Raw genomic sequence first — 15,129 nt, forward strand, 5'->3', positions numbered from 1 at the left:
CCGTGGGTCACCCCAATGCCACTTAGAGTCTCCTGGATCAGGCCTCCAGAGACTTTGGGCCACAATAATGTCCTTCATAATTCCCTGGGTCATGGCTCCTCAAACCCCATGATACACCACAGGCACCCATGGGAAGGGTTAGGTCTGTGGTAATCGCATGGCTCATGGTGGACTACTTCTTCATTATAGCCCCACACCAAGGATGATGTTTGGAGATGAGGCACCTCCTGCTGACCTGAGCTCGTCCAGTCTTAGGGTCTGACTTGCATGTCTTGTGATCCCGTCCGGTTCTCAGGCTTCCCATGAACCCCCTGGCTATGATTCTCTGTGGTTGTTTAAACAGTGGAAACACTTTCTTCAACAGTTCTCAAATAGCAATGCATGGTAAAGATAAGTTGTTACCCATATTTGAAACCGGAAACTTGAAGGCCAACCAATAGAAGCTGAAGAGAGAACAGAGCCACACAAAGCCACACATGTGTTTTAAGAGTACCTGTTCAAGTGAGGATTCTTCCTTGCTGTCTTGTGTCTCAGTAAGAGAAAAACAATTATATGATATGATAGGATGTGGCATTTATAACACGCCTGTACACAAGTGTTCCAAATGGATTGTGTCCTCCCACATATTCCTCATCCTATGATATTTCCATTTTCAGGTTTTTTTCAGCACAGGGCGCTGTGCGTCGAGGTCGGTCGACTCGATGTCCCTCGGAGTCCTCCGTCTCGATGTCGACGTCATTGATGGTATAAAGCATGCACAGCGACCGTTGGCTTTAGTTCTGTTTTTCCGCAAAAGTTCCCTTTGGATACGGTATGCTTCAGTTCCATATCGAGAATCTTCGAATATATTTTTGAAAATGCCATCATTGGCGTCTTTGACTCCGAGATCGGGGTTTAAGAAGTGCCAAGATTGTGGGGCTAAGATGTCCCTTACGGACCCCCATCTCGGGTGTGTCTGTGGTGCCTCGTTCCTCTCACACTACGTTCGACTGTAAGGCCTGGCTATCAATGACGGCGAAAGCCCTGAAAGAGTGAAGAGGAAAATTAGCGGCGCATAGGTCAAAATCCCCTTCGACCCCATCAAAAAAAGTGTCTTCAGGCGAGTTGAGAAAAGTTTCTCCTCGACGTAAAAAGACAAAGAAGTCGAGATCAAGCAGTGGTTCTCACCACTCGTCCTCTTCACGATGATTGAGTAAAAGGCCCCAGGGGTCGCTGTCTTTGACATCGAGTTCTTAGCCAGAACGGGTTATATGCCTGTCTAAATCAGCCTCTCCAGCTGAGTGGGAGAAGTTCAGAATAAAGATGATGCAAGTTTATGAAAATGCAGCCTTGAACCCCTCAAACTCATTAAAGTCATGCCCAGATCAAAAAACTCGACAAGAAAAAAGATAATGGGAAATACTGTGTGCCTTTGGGCCCAGAAGGTAAAGAAAAATCTCCTCGAGAGCGGTCGAAGGATCCCTCAAGTTGAGACAAATCTTCCTTGATTAAGAAGCCATCAACACCATTGGTGCCGAAAGACTCCTCATCGGACTGTGACAGGTCCTCGACGCCAAAGGCGTTAGACAAGTCATTGACACCGAAAGTGTTAGACAAGTCTTCAATGTCGAAGGCTTTGAAAGCCCTCGACGTCGACTGTGTCGAAGCCCTCAACGTTGATGGTGTCGAAGATTTTGGCGTCGCCATCGAGGATCACAGAAAAGATATATACACCTTTACCAAGAAAGGACTTTTTTGAGTCACTTTCTCCAATTTATGAGGAAGCAGAACATTCAGCAGATGATTCAAAACCTTTTGATCTCCAATATGGAACACCTGGCTCCCTGAGCCTTTGATTACAGAGGAATCAAGACTAAAAAACTTACAAGAGTCCCTGCAGAATGCAAGTGGACTAGATACATCACCAGAATTAGAGTGTTGGAGACCAGACCCTACTGACTACGCTGAAGAGTCTTATAGACAGTTAATGTCCAGGGTGGTAGAGTATATGGGGTGGAAAAAGACCAACACCAATATACTAACAGGATGATCTGACTGACATCCTAGATAAGGGACCCCAGGAGGACCATAGTCTTCCTTTTCATGTGGCATTGTAATGGAGAGTGAGTTCGAATTGGGAAACGCAAGAATTAATTCCGGCAGTGAATAGACAATTGACATCTAAATACAGGACATTCAGTAGTGGCCCCAGTTATTTGACAAAGCATCCCACTCCTGAAGCTTTGGTGGTACAAGCTTCCACATCAACCTCTAAACAGAACGCTTACCCGACTATTCCCCCAAACAGAGATGACAAGCGTTACACCGCTTTGGCCAAGAAAGTTTTCTCTGCGGGAAGTATAGCCCTAAAGTCAGCAAATGCTACGTGCACGTTGGCCAGATTCACTCACACTATTAGCAATGTGTAGCAATGGCGGCTGATCATATCCCTGAAGGGGAGGAAAGGGACAGATTTTTAAATCTAGTCAGGGATGGGAAAGATGCAATGTGCGAATCCCTCCAGACAGGTCTCGACACTGCTGACAGCATCAGCAGGTCCATGGCCGCTAGTACAGTTGTGCGTAGGTTTGCCTGGTTAAGAAAGTCTGGTTTTGCTCCAGATGTACAGTCCAGATTGCTTTACAGGCCCTTTTATGGTACACATTTATTTGGTAACAAGGCTGATGAGTGCCTAGATAAATTACAGACCTCTAAAGCGGCAGCAAAGTCGCTTGGTGCTGCTATTAGACAGACACAGAACCGCCCCACTTGCATACCTTGGAGGGGTAGGTCCTTTTCACGTTTACTCCTCAGTTAGAAGGGGGAGAGGACTGTCCAATCAAATAGGTCAGAAAAGATTTCACTGTGGTGGACAGGGAAGAGGTACTAGAACCGCCCAGGCAGCGGCGGCTTTACCATCAACCACTGCTCCAGCCACCTCTAAACCTCTCTGAGGTCTTAGTTCACAAGACCCCAGTTGGAGGCAGACTGTTACTGCATCTGAAAGAATGGCGAGGCATTACTTTATATGCGTGGGAATTTGAAACAGTTGCCCAGGGTTACTGCCTTCCCTTTCTAAAAAAGCCTCAGAGTCATCCATCGGGGAAAAGCTCTTTCAAAGTTCCAGATCTGCTCCTTATGCAGGAAATATTAACCCTGCTAGAGAAAGGTGCTATAGAACCAGTGCTTGTAGCGGAGAGAAGCAAGGGTTGGTACTCCCCATACTTTCTAATTCCAAAAAAAGGACGGAGGATTGAGATCCATCTTGCACTTAAGAGACTTGAACAAGTTCCTCTGGAAGGACAAGTCCAAGGTGGTTACCCTTCCTCAGATCATTCAGGCCCTCCAGCTTCAGGACTGGATGGTATCATTGGACCATTGGATGCTTACTTTCATGTGCCAATCTGTTACAATCACAGAAGGTACGTGAGGTTCGCCATTGGCGGTTCTCATTATCAGTTTCGAGTTCTGCCATTTGGGCTGACTTCCGCCCCGAGGGTTTTCACTAAGTTAATGTCAGTAGTTGCAGCGAGTCTCAGGAGAGGGGGGATTTACGTCTACCCATATCTGGACAATTGGCTGATCAGGGCACGTTCCCCCGAACAGACCCTGGAACATCTCAGCTCCACCCGTCACTCCCTTCACAGACTGAGCTTGTCCATCAACTTCTAGAAGTCTCCCATGATACCATCTCAAAAGCTCCTATTCATTTTTCTGGTGCCAGAGGCGCGCCTAAGAATGAGATCTCTCCAGTGGACTCTCAGGACTCAATGGTCTCAATTTTCAGGCAGGATGTCAGATCTCCTTCAGGTTCCATACAGAGTCACACAGGATCTCCTGTGGTGGGCCTGCGAGGACATTTTGAAGGGAGAACCCTTTTGGCAACCATGGCCGGAGATAAAGGTAGTAATGGACACCTCACTCACAGGGTGGGGAGCACATACCAATGGGCCGACAATCAGTGGTCAATGGTCTCCATCGGAGTACAAACTACATATCAACCTATTGGAGCTGAGGGCAATAAGACTAACGCTGAAGACCTTTCCGCCCTCTGTGTGGGAGAAGAATGTAAGAATGTCCTGTTAATGACGGACAACATGGTGGCCATGTACTACCTCAACAAGAGAGGAGGTGTAGGATCACTACCACTGTGCAGAGAGGCAATGCAGCTTTGGTTCTGGGCAGTTCAAGAAGGTATCTCCCATTCAGCAGTTTAATTAGCCGGAGAGGAGAACACGACGGCGGATGCTCTGAGCAGGAACAGCACAGTCTCCCACGAGTGGGAACTAGCTCAGGAAGTACTTCAATAGATCTTCACCGTTTTGAGGTTGAGACAGAGAGAGACAGAGAGAGAGAGAGAGAGAGAGAGAGAGAGAGAGAGAAGATCCGTTTACATGCAGTACACCTATGGTGTAATCATTCTTATTACACCTGCCCAACTTGGAGCTCCAGGTTGGTATAATCAAGCGGTATCTTGCAGCGCTCTCCATTTTTAAGTGCCCCTCTGAAGAGGTATCTTTCTTCAAGATTCCCCTTGTTTGTATATTTATTTATATAGCGCTCCACACCCAGAGGTGTCTGGGCGCATTACAGGTTACTTACAAGTTACACATTACAAATTGCGTAGGAGCAGGTACATAGTAGATTGCAATACATTAATATACCCAAAGGTTTAACCCTCCTACACATCACATATATACATGAATCAATTTTACATGACATGCAAGCATCATACTGTTCCGGCAAGTAGCAGAGGTGACCGCCTAGTGCCAGTTATACATCCTGGGCAAGGAGCCAACCTTTAGTTGTGTTTCTAAAGCTGAAAGACGTCAGCTCTTAAGGTGGTGGGCAAAGAATTCCATAACTGAGCTGCCATGACAGGAATGCTACTTCCCCCTACTTTTTTAAGTTTGTATCTGGGATCTTCAGAAAATAGGAATGAAGGGTTCTGGTAGGGCGTTTTGATGTGTTTTTGACATTTGTATCCATGAGGTATTTAGGGGACGAATTATTTAGGCATTTGTGGGTAAGGGAGATACTTTGAATTATATCTTGTCATTAATTGAATAACAATTATGGTTGCGTCTGGCCTCCGATATGTGTTGTCTTCTGGGAATGCTCAGCACCGTTCTTAGAGCATTATTCTGAAGGATTTGGAGTTTATTAATATTGTATTTACTAGAACCAAAATAGAGTATGTTGCAGTAATCAAGCTTCGAAAGAATTAACGCTCTCGCTAGGGTAATGCAACTGGATTTAGATAAGAATGGTTTACAAGCATGGATTAGCTTGCATGCATATGCAGTTGCTAATGCTGTGGCGTTGACTTGCCTGTGTAGATTCAGAGCTGAGTCTAAGGGAAAGCCCAACGTTTTTACTTCCTTAGCCACTTTAATGTGAATCCAAGTGATTTGCCCGTGGCTGAAACTACCGTGGGCAAATCGTTCGCATGAGAAAGATGCAAACTACCAAAGGTTTGCACCTTTCTCATGCGAACACACATACATTCTCACACCCACACACACAACACACCCATAACACCTCCCCACCCACACCCTCAACATAAACAAACCCCACTTACCTTCATCTTCACGCTGGGTTCCCCTTTCACTTCCGTGATCGGGAACCGGCACTGCAGGGTCCTTTTCTTTTCTTTTTTTTTTTCTTTTTGAACAGAAGGCTGGGACCGCTCACTATAGCATAAAGTATAGTGAGCAGGGCGATGCGGAGGACACACCCGCAGCCCCCGTTTTTTTTTTTTAAACGGAAGGCTGCAGGGTTGTCCCCTGCAGCCCCCGCTCCCTATACCATAAAGTATAGTGAGCGGGGCGATGCGAAGGACACCCCCGCAGCCCCCGTTTTTTTTACAATGCGACCACCAAAGGTTCGAACTTTTGGTGTTCGAACATTTGGTGGTAGCATTTTTAGAACTTTTGCTCGTTGCAACCATTTATTTTCAGTACAATTGACCTAAACCTTTTAATATCAATGCCGTCAATGTTAAATGATTGGAACTGATTACTGTTTGTTAAGTCTAGCGGATGCTCCCAAAAGCAGGAGTACAGCCATCCAAGTCTGAATGATGAAATAGATTTTATTCACCAAGGCCAAGTCAGAGTCATGACTGATAGAGTTATGAGAATCTGGGAGTCATCTGCATAGTTAGTGTAGGTGACACCCAGATTGTCTAAGTCATCGAACAGTGATACGATTCTTAGGAGGACTGACAAATACATTTCCCCAAGTCCCATTCCAAGTCCCAACTTGGGACCTCAACCTAGTATTGAGATTTCTAATGTGTGCTCCTAATGATCATATCCCTACCTGTCCTTTAAGGTTATTAACCTTAAAGCCCATCCTGTTAGTGCCCATTGCATCAGCCCGAAGAGTGAGTGAACTTCAGGCCTTGTCCTGCAAGCCTCCTTATACAATCTTCTATAAGGATAAGTATCCTTAAGGTGAAACCAACCTTCTTGCCTAAGATTGTGTCTGAGTTCCATTTAATTCAGAAGATAATTCTACCTTCATTTTGTCCTCCTCCTCATCCTAGAAAGGAAGAGGAGAGATAACACAGCCTTGATCCAAGGCGTGCACTAATAGTTTTACATCTACAGGATTTCTAAAATAAGACACATTGACCAACCTTTTGTAGGTTACACAGGCCATAAATTGGTATGGCAATTTATTTTTATTTTTTATTATTACACATCACTTAGTTTTAATTAAACCTTAGATGCAACAATATACAAACATACATTAATTACGTTCAAATACGTTCAGATAAAAAACACAACAGAAAAAGCAGAAAACATAAAACATAAAAGGTCCTTGTACTCCTCAAAGGTCCAAAAGGAGAAAAAAAGGTTTTTAAAAATGTATTTCATCCAGTCGTTGGATTTTCGATGTCCTCCATGATAAAGAAGATTCTCCTAACCAACTGGAGTACGGCTAGTGATAGAGAAAGCCGACCACCCCATCTTATGCAAGCCCACCAATCCTCCTGCAATTTCATTGTTGATTCCTCGATGAATCTCCCCAGGAGTTTATTTCTTATAGAATTTAGGGGCTCGCACACTAGTATTAGGTGCTGTAAGGTCTCAGTACATTAATTGCACAATCGACAGTTCAAAATTCTCTCTTCTTGGCCTTTGATCTCATTGCTATGACCTCCCGTGTTGGATAGAGGCTCAAACGAAGTCTTAAGGAGTTTTGCCGCTCCAATTGTGAGGGAAATCTGGCCAAATAGCACATCACAAATCCTCTTCTGTAGTGTTCCTCTGGTTCATCAACATACAGTTTGTAAGATTTCACTTTCTGCTCGGTCCGGATCCAGTCCAGGTCCAGTAGTTTGTACTTCACCCTCATTGGATTTTCGATAAGTATCTTTCCTGAGAGGGCGATGTTGGACAGTATTGAAAAACAGGACTCGTGTCAGGACTTTAGAATTGCAACCTGCTTCCCTTCTATAGCCTCCTTGATGATAGAAAAGCCACTCACTCCTGGTGGTTGAAGACATTTCCTCATGAAAGATAGTGACTTCCATTCCATCAGGGTGTATAGGGAAGTCAAGCCCAATTCCCTCCGAACCCGTTCAATAGGTATTGAGTTCGGCAGAGCCAAGACCCTCTTCCAAAAAAGGCTTTCCAAACGGTTCCAATATTTGGGTTCCATAAAGAGATTAGCTTCAGCAGCGTAGGTAAGTATTGGCACTGCTTTTAGTTTGTAAAAATCCAGAATTGGTACCAAGGAAAATTTACAGTAGCACCTTTTGATGAGCAGAGCTTGGGATGCTAAGTTTTTGGCTTTGCTTCTCAGGTGTGCTATTCCTGCAGCATCGCTCAAGCTGTTATTTAGAGTTATCCTCAGGTACAGCATTGAACCAACGACTGGTATTTTTCCCCATTTAGTGACCAGGTCCATTTCTTCCGCTTCCTGGCCCTGCCATTGTCTCCCAAAATCAGTATTTTGGATTTTTTAGCTTTTATCTTTAGTGCATTTTTGTGGATGTAGTGCGACAAGTCCGTCAGTTGTCTCTGAAACCCGATTTCCGTCTGATCGAGCAGTAACAAATCATCCACAAATAGTAGACGTCCCACAGAGTTGCCGGAAATTTTCGGTGGAAAGGATCTGGTTTTTATAAAAGCTTCGGCCATGTCAGATATAAAAAGGCAAAAAACTGCTGGTGCCAAACGACAGCCCTGCTTTATCCCGTTTTCTGAGGGAATTTCATCAGACAATAGACCATTTCTGTCCAGCCTGATTTATAAAGTGGTATCCCTGTCAAGTTCTTCCATAGGTTCTCTCAAGGCTTGGGAACAACCCCATTTCTTCAATTTGTGCTACAGAATTCTACGGTCAACTGAATCGAAAGCTTGTTCCAGGTCGAACGATGCAATGTAAATTGCCCGTATCCTTTTCTGGTGGGCCAGACACTTGAGTGTATTTATAATAAAGATGTTTAGATTAGTACCTATCCCTTTTCGGAAGCCGGACTGCCACTGGTCCGGATGGTTGGACTTTGCACTCCATTCGTTGAGGTGCTGCAGGATGATTGCCGCAAATATCTTGCCCACCACATCAAGAAGGGTGATGCGTCTGTAGTTGCAATGATTGGCCCTATCACCCCTCCTAAATATGGGAACAAGTATGGAATGGGTCCAAGATGATGGAATTTTCTTCGCCCTTACCACAGTTGTAAATAATTTTAACATAAATGTTGCCCACCTAGCGGGATCTTTCTTCAAAATTTCATTGGTCAGCCCATCCGGGCCAGCCGCCCTCGACGCATTTGAGTTTTGTATGAGGTCGAGTATTCTTGATGGTCAAATTTAAAGTCCCATGGAGCATCTGTGTGTGTTAGTAACTCGATTTTCTCCCCCCGCTTTCGATGCGTATAAGCATTTGAAGTGCTCCTCCCACACCTGCGCAGACATTGAGTTTGTAGTTTATGAGCCCTCTGGGGTATTCAGTTCGTTAATTAACTTCCACACTCTTGCTGTGTTTTTCTGAGTGGCAAGCTGCAGCATTCTTTCACCTTCTTGCTGGATGACTAGTTGATTATGTTGATATAACCAGTTCTTAAAGTTGTTTTTAGCTTTTTTAAACAAAGTTAGATTGTGAATAGTTTTATATTTTTTCACCAATCTCCCAAGTCTATTTACCTCTCTCTTTCTTTCAGCGATCTGTTCGTTATAGACGTACTTAGGTAAGAAGACAGACCTTTTAGAAGCAACCTGCTTTTCTCGAAAAGCCAATAAAAAGTCTGGGTATTGATGTATGCCTCCTCTGGTACAGTGTGGATCTGAATTCAAGGCCAGCAGGGATGTTGTTACAAAGGACAGGTTTCTTTTGTTTATCCGAAGGCGATTTCCTCCCGATGTGACCTTGAGGATCTGATCTTCTTGATGATAGCCCTTCAATGTGTTACCGGTTGCACAATCAACACATTCGAGCTCAAGGAGTTTGTGATCGCTTAAATCCGTTGGTAGAACTTGTAGTGAGATCAATTTTGCTAATAGGTCTTCTGTGGCAAAAATGTAATCGATAGTACTTGTTTGAGTCTCCTGCTTCCATGTTCCAGCCGCTGGTTTGTCTCCCTTGGGGTTACTGTTAACCATGTGAATGTTTCTCTCTGTTAATTCCTCTTCCAAGTCCAGACCCCTTCTTACATTCCCTGGAGCGCCTATTGGAAGCACTTCTATTTTAACACCTTGTTTGTCGAAACACTCCATATTGAAGTCTCCACAGAGAAGTATCGCCAGATTTGGCCAAGTTGACCATGCCTCATCAATTTCACTTAACAAGGTATTTTTAGTGTTTTGCTTCGACCCTGGGCAATTTCTCCAGTATATATTTCAAATTAGGAGCGTCTGGTTCTTTGATTCCCGATGGGGAAAAGTAGTTTGTGCTACTTGTGCTACAGTGAATTGGATTTCAGTACTTATGTTTGTGGAACTAGTTACATTTAGGCCACTCGATTTTTTTATGACTGTTAGCAGTCCAGCCCAAGGATGACCTTTTTCCCCCTTTGTTGCTGGGTTTATGTGTACTTCATAACCTTCCAAAGCAGGTGTCTCCCTTAACCAGGTCTCCTGGAGATAGATGAGGTCGTATTTTGTTAAGTTTGTTTCACTCCGGCCAAACAAGTGTGCAAAACCCGTAGTATTCCAACAAACTATTTTCCTGGTCCTACAGGGGATAGTGTTGCTCGTGTTCTGGCTTTATAGTGGACCTGCCAATGCTCCAGCTAGCCAACTCCAATCTTCGTCACTGTCGACCTTTTGACCCACCGTTTTCTTCAAGGTAACCCGCCTGCTACCCATTTGGAAGCCAATTTTAAGGTCGTCTGTTCCCACTTTGTAGCTATTTCCTGTAGGTTTCGGGACCACAGACTTTACTTGGGGGACAGCCTTTTTGCTCTCTCCCAGAGACTGATAAGGAATTTCGCTTTTACTTATGATTTGGTTGTCCAGTTCCGTCAATGTAAAGCCGTGGGAGCTCAGTTTTGTCCCTTCTTTAATGAGTACATTTTTAATGTTTTGTGATGTTATGTTCAAAATCACATTGTCAAAACTTGACTCACTTGGAAATTCAATTAGGTCAATGTCCTTTGAATTGACTTGGTCCAAAGCCTGTATGCTTCGCAAAAGCCTCATTATATTGTTTCTGTTCATGATTAAGTTGTCCGAAAATCCTAGGGTTCTTGCCAGGGATAATTTAAATACTTTGAATTGCAAGGAGTTGCTAGTATCTTTTGTTGTGACTTGTTTTGCCTTTGTAGCGACTCCTGCCGTCTTGCTGAAACTCCCTAGGAACTTGCTTGAGTAATTGTCCTCCACCTCCGTCGATTTCCTCTGGGCTGCCATGGTTCTCTTCTGCTCCATTGTCAAAAAATGTGTTTCACGTTCAGTATGAGAATTTTCTTCCCCTGAGTCCGACGAGTAATCCAAAGTTTCCACATTGTTGTTTAGTTTAGACCTCCATTTGGGATTTGTCTTGGCCTTTTTCACTGTCGCTGCCAGGGGTCCCGATTCCCCACACCTGTTGGAATTCTCCCCAGTGTTTTCCTCTTGCACATGGTTGGGAGCCTTGGGTGTGTCACTTTGGTTTGCCAGGCCCCTTTGGGGTGGGCCACTATTGTCCTTCTGCTGGTATTTGTTAGACTCGTTACCCCTTGAACCTGTGGTTTCCGAGTAAGTGCACAGATTCATCAGGTCGTTGTCTGTGTCACTGACAGATGAATCGTATTCAAATTCCTCTTCACTGGCTTTATCTTGGTCCATCTCGGTTTGAAGTGGAGGTCCTTTTGTGTTTGACAATGACCTAGATGCATCTGCCCCTTTTCCTGAGATTTGTATGTTTCTCCTCAGGTTGAATTTGTTTTGCCTGCACTTCCTACGAACACTCTTTTGATCCGGGTCTATGGCTGCAATATTCTCCAAAGCCTTTAGTTCTGAGGGTAGTTGTTTCTTCAGGTAAGTGTTGGTTCCCTTTTTATTGAGGACCATGTCTGGACTATACACATTCCTTGAACCTTTGTTTTGGACTTTGAACATGTCGTAGGTTTTAAGTAGCGCAGTTTGGAGACCAGACTTCTTGTTAACTGGCAGAGGCTGAGTACAGGCCTTTGCCCTGTTGAGATCAGGATCTGTGTTCTCCATATTTGGTCCGGTCACCCAGTCCTTGTCAGTGGCCGTCGATGCATCTTTTGTTGCCGCTACTGCTGAGACCTCGCTTACAGGCATAGTTGGAGATGATGGGTATTTTAAGGTAGGAGAGACCGGGTCCTCAATACGCATGGGGTCTATTTGGCCATTTATTGACGATGAGTTACAGCTTAGCCTGTCAGCTCGCCTTTTTTCTTTTTGGAGAATGATGGGGTCCAATATGCTCTTAAAGATTTGTGTAATTTGATCAGTGTTTTTGTCCAAGTTGGACTGCAGAGCTGAAATGAACCCTTCAACAAAAATTAACGTTGAATGCATCATGGCGAGTACTGTGGTATTGTCTCGAAGTTGTTCATTCTGAGTCTCAATTAATTTCATGAAAGGAGACATAGGGCCTCATTACGACCCTGGCGTTAAGGGTTTAACGGTGCCGTAAAAGGTGTCAGCGCCGTTAAACCCTTAACGCCTCATTACGAGTTCCCTTTGCGGGACCCGACCTTAACGCCTGCTCTTAGCAGGCGTTAAAGTAGGGTGCCGCAAAGGGACCTTGGTGCTAAGTACGGTGCCGCAATTTGCGGCACTGTACTTAGTGCCTTCCCCATTCCCATTGAGCCCTATGGGGCAAAAATGGGAATGGGTAAGGGCCCATGGTGAATGGGGAATTACCGCCCCGCCAACCTTGGAATAGGGCGGTAATTCCGCCATTCACCATGGCGGACCCCGGCATGGACCATGGTGCTAATAGCACCATGGTTTAGCGCCGGGGTCGTAATGAGGACCATAGTATTAGCAAATTCTGAAATCAGTTTTGCGTCAAATTGCGCCTCTCCTTGCGTCTGCTGTTCGCCCTGTGAGGCTGCTAAGTGCAACAAAAGATCCTCGTCCAACAAGGAAGCTGTACAGTGTTGTCTTTTGCTAGGGAATGGTGCCTGCTATTGGGCTTCCACTTGTGGGGGTCTAATAAATTCCCCCCGTACTTCTGTGGCGCAAGTCTTTGGTGAAAAGAGTTTTCCTTTGCATTAGAAAGAGCCTCAAGACCCTTTCCCAAACCCATCTGTGAAGGGCCAAGTGGTAGGGAGGCAGTAGTTGAATCTATGCCCACGTTACGTTGTGCCACTGTCTTTACATTATTGGAATTACGGGACTCTGGAATGGTGGCCAAGGTGGAAGCAGCTTAAGCCCTCAGCTCCTGGCCTCCTCCCTGGAGCCATTTAATGCTGATATGAATTCCTAGAAAAAGATCCTGGAACCTGAAAATCCTACTTCTAAAAAACAGAAACAGATTGCAGAAATGGATGAGGAGAATCCAAGTATTCAGGATTTGTACAAATTGAGGTGGCCATGGACATGGTTGAAGTTAAGACTACTATGGCTGAATTAAATGTGAACAGGAACATCCAGTCGAAAGAACGTTACCATGGGTAAGTAACTTGTTCTTCTAGGGGCAACAAGACCAGGAGGGGGAAAAAGGGAGGACAAAAAAATAATGATCCTATTAGGCCTTGTGTCATTCAGATCGCCTAAGTGCGGGGAAGAGGGAAGGGTAAAAGTGCCAGGGGGAGCGGAAGAGGGAAGTATAGTTAACTAACAAGTGCAGCCAGCGGGTGGCTCATAAGTGCAGAGAGAATGAACTGTAGGGTTGCAGTTACAGACCCTTAAATGCTGGGGAGCCCGGAGGCAGTGCGAGGGCAACTGGACATGCAGGAGCCTGTCCTGGGTTCAGAGGGTGACCAGGTGACCAGTGCGCAGAGCAGTCAGGTGTATCAGCAAGGGAGAGGAAGAGACAAAGCGGAAGTGAAAAGGAAGGTCTTGAGTTGCTTCCAGAACCAGAAGTGGTTCTACTCAAGTTTGAGAGAGGAAGGGATGCCCCAGCCAAGGAGATAGATCTTCCCCCAACTCTCTGCTTGGAGAAGTGTCTGACCCTCAGAGAGCTGGAGGTGGATGAGCAGAGAGCTCGAGAAGGAAGATGTTTTGGAAAACAAAGTTGGAGGTAGAGTGGTCCCAGGCCCCAGAAAGCCTTGTGGACAATGCAGAGGGTCTTGAAGTTGATCCTTGCAGCCACGGGGGAGCCAGTGAAGAGATTTCAGAGCTGGAGAGATACAATGACCCAATAGGAGCTTTGGGTAACTCAGGTCTGGAAAGAATTGAATGGATCTTTCGTAAACAAGAAGTTTATATTATGGATGGCTGAACTGGATCAAATCTGACTCAAGCAAACATGTATAAACAGTTCAAGTGTTTCCAATCAGTTGAAGATTAAAGTTAAAATTATCTGAAAGATGAAAACACTTTGCATTGATTGGGTACCTGTTAGCTTGACCCAGATCCAGCAGTTAGTAGTTTTGTCTGTTTTCATTATATTCCTTTGTCATTCTGTTTTGGTTTCATTTGGGGTTTTTGTTTTAGTATATTCAAACGTTAGACCTTAGTTCAATTTCAAGCTATTTCAACCTGATTCAAACAGTGGTTACTGCCTTTAGCTTAACCTTGTTGAAACCACAAATTAGGTGAATCAAACTGGTTTGAATACCCTCACTGGTCAGCTCATTGAGGTTTGACTCATAAAAGCTCATCTGAAACCAAAGCCTAAGACTCAAGTGAAGGATGATGAGGTTCAGCCAGCCATATTTAAGAATGGAACGCACACCATTGTGTGAGTTTATCAAAAAACACTAATTAGATTTTATACTCAACCATCCATAAAGTGTGCTTGTATATGAAGTGCTTCCAAAGATGTACATGACATGTTGTGGCATCTCTTTTGACAGGCATCCCGGCTGAAAGCAAGAATTAGAGGTAATGGTAATGTGGCCTTACTTGTTTATGTTATAATGCAGCAGGCAAAGGGCACTGAGAGGTGTGTTTGTGTGGGATGGAGGTGCACATAGAGGATACCTATGGTGGGGTGAAGTCTGGAAGAGTGGCTGCGCAATTATATAGACAGGTCAGTGGTCCCTTTATGACAACCTGGACCCATGAAAAGTATTTGAAATGCAAACCATCCTTTAACAAGCTGACACATAATTATCATTTCTGAGGCAAGGTTCACAAGAGAGAGAAGGCAGACTTCTGTTACTGGTGACTTGGAAGCCTTATCAACCAAGAATGCATGCTTTATTACCTGTGAGATGGAGATCCGTGATGACTGTGCTGTCACAGGCATCAGTCTGGGAGATGAGTGGCCATTGGTGAATTAGAATGAAGCGCATGGAAGTCACTGAGACACACGGCGGGAGTCATTATGACCTAGGTGGCCGAAATGCCATGTGTGGTGCTTTATAAAACTCCTATTAAAAAGGCAGGATGGCCCCTTAAATAGAGAGGAATGATGGTCAGAAACGAGCATGTGTGTGATTTATGTATTGTATAATTAAACAAACAAAGCAACTCTGCCTCTACATACAGAACTTAGATTTGATCATTAATCCCCCCAAAAAAAAAAATGATGTGACATAAGCTTAGTTTTGCTTGAAAATTAACGGGC

General features: G+C 44.6%; 1 protein-coding gene across 1 annotated transcript in view; it reads left to right on the plus strand.

Annotated features, from left to right (window-relative positions):
- LOC138528587 (uncharacterized) overlaps positions 1-15,129 on the plus strand; it is a 1,521,057-nt gene that overhangs the window by 298,853 nt on the left and 1,207,075 nt on the right. The window contains exon 6 of the mRNA XM_069640364.1: positions 14,414-14,441. Within this exon, the coding sequence (XP_069496465.1) occupies positions 14,414-14,441 (28 nt within the window). The remainder of the gene's footprint in view (positions 1-14,413; positions 14,442-15,129) is intronic.

Source organism: Ambystoma mexicanum, chromosome 7q (genome assembly GCF_040938575.1).
Source record: "Ambystoma mexicanum isolate Mex_15411 chromosome 7q, UKY_AmexF1_1, whole genome shotgun sequence".
Taxonomy (NCBI): domain Eukaryota; kingdom Metazoa; phylum Chordata; class Amphibia; order Caudata; family Ambystomatidae; genus Ambystoma; species Ambystoma mexicanum.